Source organism: Lichenostomus cassidix, chromosome 13 (genome assembly GCF_008360975.1).
Source record: "Lichenostomus cassidix isolate B80296 chromosome 13, HeHo_3.0, whole genome shotgun sequence".
In the NCBI taxonomy this organism is placed as follows: Eukaryota; Metazoa; Chordata; class Aves; order Passeriformes; family Meliphagidae; genus Lichenostomus; species Lichenostomus cassidix.
In genome coordinates, this window is record NC_139494.1 from 15,306,506 (window position 1) to 15,316,357 (window position 9,852).

Genomic DNA, 9,852 nt, shown 5'->3' on the forward strand with positions numbered 1-9,852 from the left:
GCTTGAGTGCTCCCACTCCCTGCAACTGCGAGGAAAGGGGGGTGGCCTTGCTGCCTGTCCCATGTGCTGCTCCCCACGCGTGGGGTCTGCCTGAGGGAGCGGCACAGGGGAGCAGTCCCGGGTGTTTTGTAGCCCCCTGCGTTTGTTCCCCACCCGCGGAGGGAGGCTGCAGCGGTGGGGCCGGGACGGAGGGGTCCAGGGGCCGCCTCTCTCTGCTGGGGGGGCCGGTGCTATCCCCCACCTCCCCCGTCCAACTCGGCGGCGGGTCGATTTGCAGAGGTGCCGGCGAAGCGGGGCCGGTCCCCGTCCCCCCCCCCCGCCTCCCCAGCGCTCCGGGCGGGGCCGCTGTAACCCGAGCGCGTCCCTACAAAGTGCCCGCGCCCCCGCGGCGGCGGCAGAGCGGGGCCGGAGCCAGCCCGGAGCGAGCCCCAGCCCTGCTCGCAGCCGGAGCCGTCCCGAGTCCAGAGCCGGAGCCAGAGCCGTCCCCAGCCCTGCCGCCATGGGGCCACAGTGCGGGGCGCGGCGGCGCTAAGCCCGCCGCCCCCGGACTTTGCCCCGGCCCGCGCAGCGCAGGCGGCTCCGCCGCGAGAGCCCGTCACCGCCGGTAACCACGCCGACCGCGACCCTCGCCCCCAGGACTATTCACCACCCCCTCCCGGGACACTCTCCCCTTCCCTGGGATCCCCCGCTGTCCCCCGCCCCCTGTTAACCGTCCCAGCGCCTTGACCAGGCTGCCGCTGACTGGAAGGGTTGGGTTCCCGGCACCCAAACGGGGCGTTTCCCACTCTCCGTACTCCCTCCCAAGGGAGAAGGTTTCCTGCCCGTGGACCCCCGTGCTCTGCCTCCACTCCATGCGCACCCACCCTCGCGGTGCCCCGGGGACCTCGCACCGCTGCTCTCCGGTGCCTCGGGAGGGGAGGGAGCTGCCCGCCCGGATCCGCTCACCCAACCCTGCCTGTCCCGCAGGGTGGGACACCCCGCGCCGAGGGGGGCTGGAAGATGCGGCCCCTCTTGCAGGTCGTGGCGGGGCTGCTGCTGGCGGCGGCTGCACGGGGCAGGGCGATGGAACCAGGTACGGCTGCGGGGGACGAAGCGGAGCCGGGGGGCGGCGGGAGTGGGGTCGTGCTTTATCCATCCCAGCGGGGCGGCGACCCCCGGGCTGGGATGCGGGTGCTTACCCTGGGCACGCAGCCCCACCGTCCTTCCTGCAGGGCAGGGCTGGCAGGAGCTGGGGCCATGGCACAGGGACCAGCGTTTTCATCACCGACAGGAGCAGGGTGGCTCCAGCCAGGCTGCCCCTGTGCTGCGGGGGCTCAGCTCGCTCGGTGGACACACGTGGCAGAGCGGGGTGGCAAGACTGCTCTGAGCTGTGGCGGTTGTGTGTGGCTCCTGGCGAGGTGCGGGCAGTCCGCGCCTTGCGGTAGTGGGTGCGGGAGAAGGACGTATCTCAGGGGACCGGAGACCAACTATCCCACATCGTGCTGGCCATGCACTGAGCTGGAGACACTCTTGTGCCCTCCAGGTTCCTGCACGTGGGCAGTCGGGCTGCGGTGGTATTGCTGTGCTGGCGGCCAGGTTGTTTCTGCCCTCCACGTGCCCACACTGCTGCTGGCCATCGGCAAGCTGGGCTCCACTGCCAGCCGGGGCATTGCCGGGGACAGCCAGGCTGTACGGGTCCCAGCTGTGCTTGGGGCATATAGAGATCCGACGATGGGTGTCTGGGGGGGGTTTGGTGCCCTCCTTCAGTAAGGCAGCACTGGGAGCGGTGGAAGGATGGTAGCATGTGTGGCCTTGGACGGGGGAAACCCTGTCTCCGTGCCTCAGGGCAGAGTCCAGCCCTAACCCACTTCTGTGGTGGCAGAGCCAGGCACTGGGCTGTGTCACACCACTTGCTCTCCACATTAAGATGGCACATGGTGGGGTCCTGCTGTCAGGGAGGGGTGAGCACAGGGGTGGGCGCTCACCACATCTCTCCAGAGCTATTTGAGAGCCCGTTGCTGGAGTCAGAAGAGGAACATCTCCTGCTGGACCCAGGCAACACATTGAAGCTGTACTGTGATGCCAACCAGAGTGGTGCCAGTGTAGTCTGGTACAAGGAGTCCCGACCCCTCGTCTCGGGGGCTCGCATCCACCTCCGGCAGAGCCTGCTGGAGATCTCAGAGGTCACCTATGAGGACTCAGGGCTCTACGTGTGCCGGGCACGGGGGACTGGGGAGGTCCTACGCAACTTCACCATCTCTGTCGTGGGTAGGAGCCCCGGCAGCACCCAGCTACCCTCGGGGCAGCAAGGCAGCCACTGCCCACCCCGCCCTGCAGGCAGGGATGTCCCTCTCAACCCGTTTCCCTTTGCAGACTCCCTGGCGTCAGGTGATGATGATGAAGATAGTGATGGGGACAGTCCCCACGGAGACCGAAATGAGGAGTCGGTCTATGTGCACAGAGGTCAGTGCCACACCAGGGCACTGCAGGAGAGGGCAGCTGGGGCAGAACCAGGGGCATGGGGCACTGCTGCCTCCTGCTCCCAGCAGAGGCAGCATGGGGGAAAGAGCCCCCATGCTGTCCCTTGGCCCCCTCCAACTGTACATCCTGCATGTCCCCAGCTCCTTACTGGACTCACCCACACCGAATGGACAAGAAGCTATATGCAGTGCCTGCAGGGAACACGGTGAAGTTCCGCTGCCCAGCCTCAGGCAGCCCCAGTCCCAGCATCCGCTGGTTCAAGAACGGGCGCGAGTTCCGAGGGGAGCACCGCATTGGGGGCATCCGGGTATGGGCCAGCTCTCCCCTCCACAGCTCCCCTCCCGGGATCCATCTCCCCCATCTCATCTTGCTGCCTTACCTCCCCCTCTGTAGCTCCGACACCAGCACTGGAGCCTGGTGATGGAGAGCGTGGTGCCCTCTGACCGCGGCAACTACACTTGCCTGGTGGAAAACAGGTTTGGCAGCATCCACTACAGCTACCTCCTGGATGTGCTAGGTGAGGATTCCTCAGCATGGTGCTGACCTGGGCTCCCCCATGCCTGGCAGGGTCAGGGGAAGGGGTGGAGGAGCCTCTTGTCATGGCCTGTCCACTGATGCAGCCCACATATCCCTTGCACCCCAGGGACATGGGATGGAGAACAGGCTCAGGTTGCGCTGGTCTGATGTAGAGCTGGGGAAGGGCTCTCCATGGGTCCACGGTGGGTGGAAAAAGAGGGAGAAAGGAGCCCCTGCTTTTGGCCACCATGTCAGTGACATCGCTGTGCTCCCTGTGTGCAGAGAGGTCCCCACACAGACCCATCTTGCAGGCTGGCCTGCCTGCCAACACCACAGCCCTGGTGGGAAGTGATGTGGAGTTCTTCTGCAAGGTCTACAGTGATGCCCAGCCCCACATCCAGTGGCTGAAGCACATCGAGGTCAATGGCAGCAACTATGGTCCTGATGGGGTCCCGTATGTGCAAGTGCTCAAGGTAACAAGGGCTGGAAGCACCCAGGTCCCAGATACCCACCCTAAAATTGTGACGGGGGTGCACAGATCCCGCCAAGGAAGACTGATACTGACCATCCATCCCCCTCTCTGACAGACTGCAGACATCAACAGCTCCGAGGTGGAGGTGCTGTACCTGCGCAATGTGTCCATGGAGGATGCTGGCGAGTATACCTGCCTGGCAGGGAATTCTATCGGCCTCTCCTACCAGTCTGCCTGGCTCACTGTCCTGCCAGGTAGGGCTGGGGTCCTGGTGTGGGGTCTGAGATCCCCAGCATGCAGGGGCCATGCCTCAGGCCAACTCATTCACTCCCCCCAGAAGAGGAGCTGGTGCGGGAAGCTGAGGCCCCTGAGACCAAGTACACGGACATCATTATCTACACCTCGGGCTCGCTGGCCGTGGCCATGGCCATGATCATTGTGGTGCTGTGCCGGATGCAGACTCAGTCGAGCAAGCAGCACCTGGAGCCTATGGCAGTCCACAAACTCTCCAAATTCCCACTCATCCGACAGGTGGGTGCCAAACTAAAGCCCTGGTAATGCAGGGGGACCTTGGTGACCAATGGGCTCCATGAGTGCCACTTGTGTCCATCACACCTTACCCTGCTGCCAGCCTTGGGGCTGCCCTCCCCACTGCCTCCTGCGGCTCCAAGGGAGGGTCTCTTTGCTTTACTGTTGGGTCTTTGTTTGGTCCTGGAGCATGGGATGGGATGGGATGGGATGGGATGGGATGGGATGGGATGGGATGGGATGGGATGGAATGGGATGGGATGGGATGGCTGAGATGCTGTGTCTCTTTCCACAGTTCTCCCTGGATTCCAGCTCCTCTGGGAAGTCCAGCACATCCCTGATGCGTGTCACCCGTCTCTCCTCCAGCTGTGCCCCAATGCTGGCTGGTGTCATGGAGCTGGACCTGCCTCTTGACGCCAAGTGGGAGTTCCCCCGAGACAAGTACGGTGCCATGAGGGGCAGGGACAGGGGCTGCTCTCCCCAGCTGCCCCGGGGACAGGAGCATGTAGGTGGTGGATGGGGAGGCCTCTGTCCACCATCAGACTCCAGCACCACTCTGCCCCAGGGCACTGAGATTCAGCTGGCATGGAGAAGGGCAGCCACACTTGCTCTGTCCCTTGGGGTTCAGCCATGCGGTGGCAGGAAATAAGGCCATCCCTTTGATCCCTCATGGTTCTGCTTGTCCCTGCCAGGCTGGTGCTGGGGAAGCCCCTGGGGGAAGGCTGCTTTGGCCAGGTGGTACGGGCAGAGGCTTACGGCATTGACAGAGACCGCCCGGACAGAGCTGTCACCGTGGCTGTCAAAATGCTGAAAGGTAACGGTTCCTGTGCCAGTGTCCCAGGAACAGAGGTGGCATCAGGCCCAGGCAGGGGTGCCACCCAGCTGGCACTGTGACATGGCCCTCCTTCCCCAGACAATGCCACCGACAAGGACCTGGCTGACCTCATATCTGAGATGGAGATGATGAAGCTCATGGACAAGCACAAGAACATTATCAACCTGCTGGGAGTCTGCACTCAGGATGGTGAGGGGGCTGTGTAGGCAGGGTTTGGGCAGGGCACAGGCGTGGAGCAGGACCAGGGGATGGGGACTGCTGGGGTCAGTGGCTAACTGGGAAGGGACAAGGCAGGGCAGGGGCTGAGCAAGTGGCTGCCCTTCCCAGGGCCACTGTACGTGATTGTGGAGTTTGCTGCGAAGGGCAACCTGCGCGAGTACCTCCGTGCCCGCCGCCCCCCGACACCTGACTACGCTTTTGATGTCATGGCAATGCCCGAGGAGCAGCTTTCCTTCAAGGATCTGGTTTCCTGCGTCTACCAGGTGGCCCGTGGCATGGAGTACTTGGAGTCCAAACGGGTAGGGCTGGCAAGGCCTGCGTGGGCTGCCTGTTCTGGGCACATCTGGGGAGGGCATGGTGGTGGCAGAGGAGTGGTGTGTTCCTGATGAACCCACTGTTCCTATGGAAAGGGAGCCTAGCCCACAAGCTGTCCAGAACCTCCCAGCTGGAGCCAGCAAAGCTCAAGGCAGTACCTCCCCAAAAACGTGGGACATAAAGCCTGACCCACTTCCTGGGGAAGTGTGTGTGGCCCTCACACTGCCCATCACTGCAGCCAGCCCAATGAGGGGATAGTCCCACCACCACTGAAGTGCTGGGGGATGTGTGGGAGGGAAATGACAGTTTCAAGTGTTTGAAGGGGATATGTGGAGCTGGAGTCACCGTCTCACACCTCTGTGGGTGATGCTCTTCCCTGGCAGTGCATCCACCGTGACCTGGCTGCCCGCAACGTGCTGGTGACAGCAGAGAGTGTGATGAAGATCGCTGACTTTGGCTTAGCCAGGGATGTCCATGACATCGACTACTACAAGAAAACCAGCAATGTGAGTGGGGCTACTGGGAGAGGCGTGCAGGGATCCCCAGCCAGGGCTGAGCTGAGCAGAGGCTTGCTCTCATAGGGTCGCCTGCCAGTGAAGTGGATGGCACCTGAGGCCCTGTTTGACCGTGTCTACACCCACCAGAGTGATGTGTGAGTTCCGAGGGGAATGAGGGTCTTTTGGGTGTGGGATGAGGATGCTGTTGATGTGTTGCTGTGGGTGAGTAGGATGGGGGTATTCTGTGGGGACAGCAGGACACTATTCCCCAGGGGTGATCTACCCTCTCCCATCTTTGCTCCCACAGCACTGCAGGGTGCAGTGGGCCAAGCTGGGAGGGAGCCCTAGGATGTGGTTTACCCTGCTTTGCCATGCATGATCCCTAGGTGGTCCTTTGGGATCCTGATGTGGGAGATCTTCACACTGGGGGGCTCCCCGTACCCTGGCATCCCTGTGGAGGAGCTGTTCAAGCTGCTGAAGGAGGGGCACCGTATGGACCGGCCATCCAACTGCACCCACGAGCTGTGAGTACCAGCCAGAGGGGTGGGCAGGGGACACAGTGAGACCCTGCTAACAGCCCCTTGTCCCCAGGTACATGCTGATGCGGGAGTGCTGGCACGCCGTGCCCTCGCAGCGCCCCACCTTCAAGCAGCTCGTGGAGGGGCTGGACAAGATCCTGGCAGCTGTTTCAGAGGAGGTAAGAAGTGGGGAGTCTGGTGGATGAGGAGTGGGCAGTGTGGGTGCTGACAGCACTGGTGGTGATGGCACCATCCCTCCTTGCAGTACCTGGACCTCTCCATGCCCTTCGAGCAGTACTCTCCTTCCTGTGAGGACACCGCCAGCTCCTGCTCCTCTGACGATTCGGTTTTCACCCATGACCCGCTGCCGTTGGCTCCTTGCCTCTTCTCCTATCCCAGCGTGAGGACTTAGGGGCGGGCAGGGAAGGGTGACACCAAGACCACCTCTGCCCTTGCAGGGAGCGGGTCTGGGTTACTGCAGGGTCCCTGCTTTGTCTGGGCTGAGCAGTGGGTGGGCAGGGCCCTGAGCCACAGCACCAGGGTAGGGTGTCCCTCTCTCCAGGCTCCTTTTGGGCACTGAGCCATCAGCCCTGGATGAGATCTGCCTGGTATTGTGGGGCAGCAGGAGCTAGAGCCTCTCCAGGCAGACACTGCCTGGGATCCCCATGGCATTGCCCCGGGAGACAGGCCAGTGCTTCAGAGGAAGTGTCACTGGGCAGGAGCCCTGCTGCTGCCCGGCTCCTTCTGCATCTGTACATAGCCACAGAGATGAGTATTTATGTACATGAAATATCAACCTGATAAATTATTTTTTTGGAATACACCCCGGTGCAGTTTCTGGGCTGCTCCTGGGGCACAAAGGGCTCCCCAATGCTTGGAAGGCAGGTCAGGGGTTGCCTCCTCACTGCCTCCTCACCCCAGCCATCACAGGGGCCTGCAATCACTCCTGGGGGACATGGAGTGCCACAGGTGCAGGAAGCAATGTCCCCACTCCTGTGCCTCCAGGCCCGCTCCAGCACAAAGCACCCTTGCATCTGTTCCCCATTAGCCACTGCTGCACTAAGCCACCGTGAACTCCGCTACCAACATCGCCCTGAAACCGATCCCCCAACTGCTGTGGGCTCCCAGGCTGGGAAAGTGCTCTGGGGCCCAGCCCCACGCACTGGGGACCCCCCCGCACCCTCCTGTTCAGGCCAGCCCAGCACTCCAGATAAAAGTGAGTTACAGGCTCTGCACTGTCTCCCCAAAGCCCCTGGCAGCACAAGTTGGGGGTCTCCAGCCCCTGTGCCCTGCTCTCTGGTGCCCTGTGGTGCCTGGCAATGACAGCAGTGTGGGCAGGGAGGGCTGCAGCTGTCTCACCCCCTCCTGCCAGCCCACTCCCTGGGTCTAGGGTTTCATCTAGGGCCAGGCTTTGCCAGCCATTAGCCCCAGGATCTGGTTTCCTCCTTCAGCTCCCAGCTGCACTCGCAGCTCCCCGCCTGGAAGCTGCCTCTTCCAGCATGGAAGCTGGGTCTCTGGCACAGCCTGCCCCAAAACAGCCCAAGGAAATGGGGGCTGGCAGGCACTGTGGGGCAGGACCTGGGCCCAGGGCAGCTGGAAAGGAGTCCCTTGATCCTGGTTGCTGCTGTGATGGTGTCAAGGGTCTGGGATCCCAAGAGACGCAGATCTTGGGACTTAGCCATGGGTGCTGTGCCTGTTGTGAATTGTGTGTGCTGGGGATCCCAACAGTTTTCAGAGCCATCTCAGTGTCCCCTCCTTGTCACAGCCCCTCACAGGGGGGATCCCACTCAACTGGCATTCTTGCAGCCTCCATCCCCAGCCCAGCTCCGCTCTCCGTTGGGATGAGCCCCCCATTCCAGCACTGCAGGCAGAGGCAGACAGCCCACTGGCAGGTGTGAAACCTGCCTGTCCCGGCAGCCTGCCTGCCCGGGAAGGATCCCAGCTGTCCAGTAATGTGCCAGAACCAATGCATTTTGCACAGCCCTGAATGGGGCATTCACACGCTGAAGGGCAAATTGCCCAAGCTGCCCACAGGGGCTGCCCAGATCCCAGCCGGGTCTGGGACTGAACACGGAGAGGGGCTGTGCCCAGTTTGCCCCCACCTTACTTCAGACTGGGGTCTCCATGCTGGGTGCAGCACAGTGGGCGGGCAGTTCTTGTTCACCCTGCACTGCCCTTTCCCTGGAAAATGGGGCCCCAGCCAATTTCACAGGATGAGGCATAGGTGGGTTTGTTAAACCTGAATACTGTGGGGGGGGGGAGGAGACAAGAGGACATTATGAGCAGGGACCTGCCATCCCCTGCCACAGCCTCACTCCATCCCTGCACACTTAAAAGACTCACTGCAGGTGCAGGCAGTGCTACCCACAGCACAACAACCCACACCAGTGCAGCCCAGGGATACTTTCAGGGTCCTCACAGTGCTCAGCACTGTGCCTGTCTGCCTACTCCAGCTCAGGGGGTTGCTCTCAGTCCATTCCCAGGCACCACTGCATCCCTCAATGAACCCCCCAGAGCTGCAGCAGTGGGGGCATGGGCTGTGCCCGAGCCAGCTTTGCCAGGCACAGGGCAGCCGGGGCCATGGCTGGGCAGAGAGGCAGCCTGAGGCATCCCGCAGCCCCACGACAACTGGAGGCAGTTTTTATTGTTTAACATTCCTGGTATTTTCTGTCAGGGCTGAACCAATTGTCCTTAATCCGCCAGGCTCTGCTGGCCAAACAAGTGTGGCTGAGCCACCAGCATCCTGTCCGCACGAACAGGCCCCTTTTGTGAGGGGGATTTAGCGTGTAGCCCAGTAAATCCTGCTGGTTTCCTGAGGCAGCGTTCCCACACACCCCCACCACCACAACCCCCCCTTGCCGCCTGCTCCCTGGGCCCTGGCATTGCTCCCTGCCCAGCCATGCCCGTGGGCATCCTGCCTGCCCAAATTCTGGAGCCACGTACCTGCTGCCCACCAGAATCTGCCCACTCCAGGGCTGCAGATTACCCCTGCATGTTTCTGGGATATGTCTGTGAGTCCCTATGGGATGTGGGGTGTTGGTGGGGCTGAGAAGCTTCACAGCTACCCCACTGGTCCTTAATGGGATGCTGTGGTCCATGGCAGGGAGTACTGTGGTTCTGGAGGGATGCTGTAATCCTGGAGGAGATGCTGTGGTCCCCGGGGAAATGCTGAGCCCTAGAGAAGGTGGCTCTGACCTGGGGTGAGGGAGGGGGTGGTGTGGGGAAGATGTTGAGTCCTGGGGGAGCTGCGATAGTCCTCAGGGGAATGCTGAGTCCTGATGGATACGGTTCTGGTCCTGGGAGGAATGCTGAGCCCTGGGGGAGACACCGCCACGGGGGCTAGGACACCAGCTTGTTCCTCATTCCAGCTCCGGGATGTGGCTCCCAGCCCCTGCCCGGAGATGCCTTTGCTTAACGACTCTGTTGTTTGGCCGGGAGCTGATGTTGTCTTTTCTCCCCAAAACAAAGGCGACAGAATTTTATCTCCAGGGA

At 62.1% G+C, this 9,852-nt stretch overlaps 1 protein-coding gene across 3 annotated transcripts; it reads left to right on the top strand.

Annotated features, from left to right (window-relative positions):
* The first annotated feature begins 350 nt into the window (after positions 1 to 350).
* On the top strand, positions 351 to 7,183 carry FGFR4 (fibroblast growth factor receptor 4). Of its 3 annotated transcripts, XM_085073908.1 has the most exons (18): positions 351 to 604; positions 967 to 1,072; positions 1,978 to 2,247; positions 2,353 to 2,442; positions 2,601 to 2,767; positions 2,854 to 2,977; positions 3,259 to 3,449; positions 3,564 to 3,702; positions 3,786 to 3,979; positions 4,272 to 4,417; positions 4,669 to 4,790; positions 4,890 to 5,000; positions 5,139 to 5,329; positions 5,729 to 5,851; positions 5,927 to 5,997; positions 6,229 to 6,366; positions 6,434 to 6,539; positions 6,626 to 7,183. In XM_085073908.1, exons 2-18 carry the CDS (start codon positions 1,000 to 1,002, stop codon positions 6,770 to 6,772), a joined length of 2,403 nt encoding a protein of 800 aa, XP_084930034.1. In that variant the 5' UTR covers positions 351 to 604; positions 967 to 999; the 3' UTR covers positions 6,773 to 7,183. The 3 variants fall into 3 exon arrangements, with proteins under 3 accessions (XP_084930034.1, XP_084930035.1, XP_084930036.1); XM_085073909.1 differs by lacking the exon at positions 1,978 to 2,247 and having other exon boundaries at positions 361 to 604; XM_085073910.1 differs by lacking the exons at positions 351 to 604; positions 1,978 to 2,247 and having other exon boundaries at positions 629 to 1,072.
* The last annotated feature ends 2,669 nt before the right edge of the window (positions 7,184 to 9,852 follow it).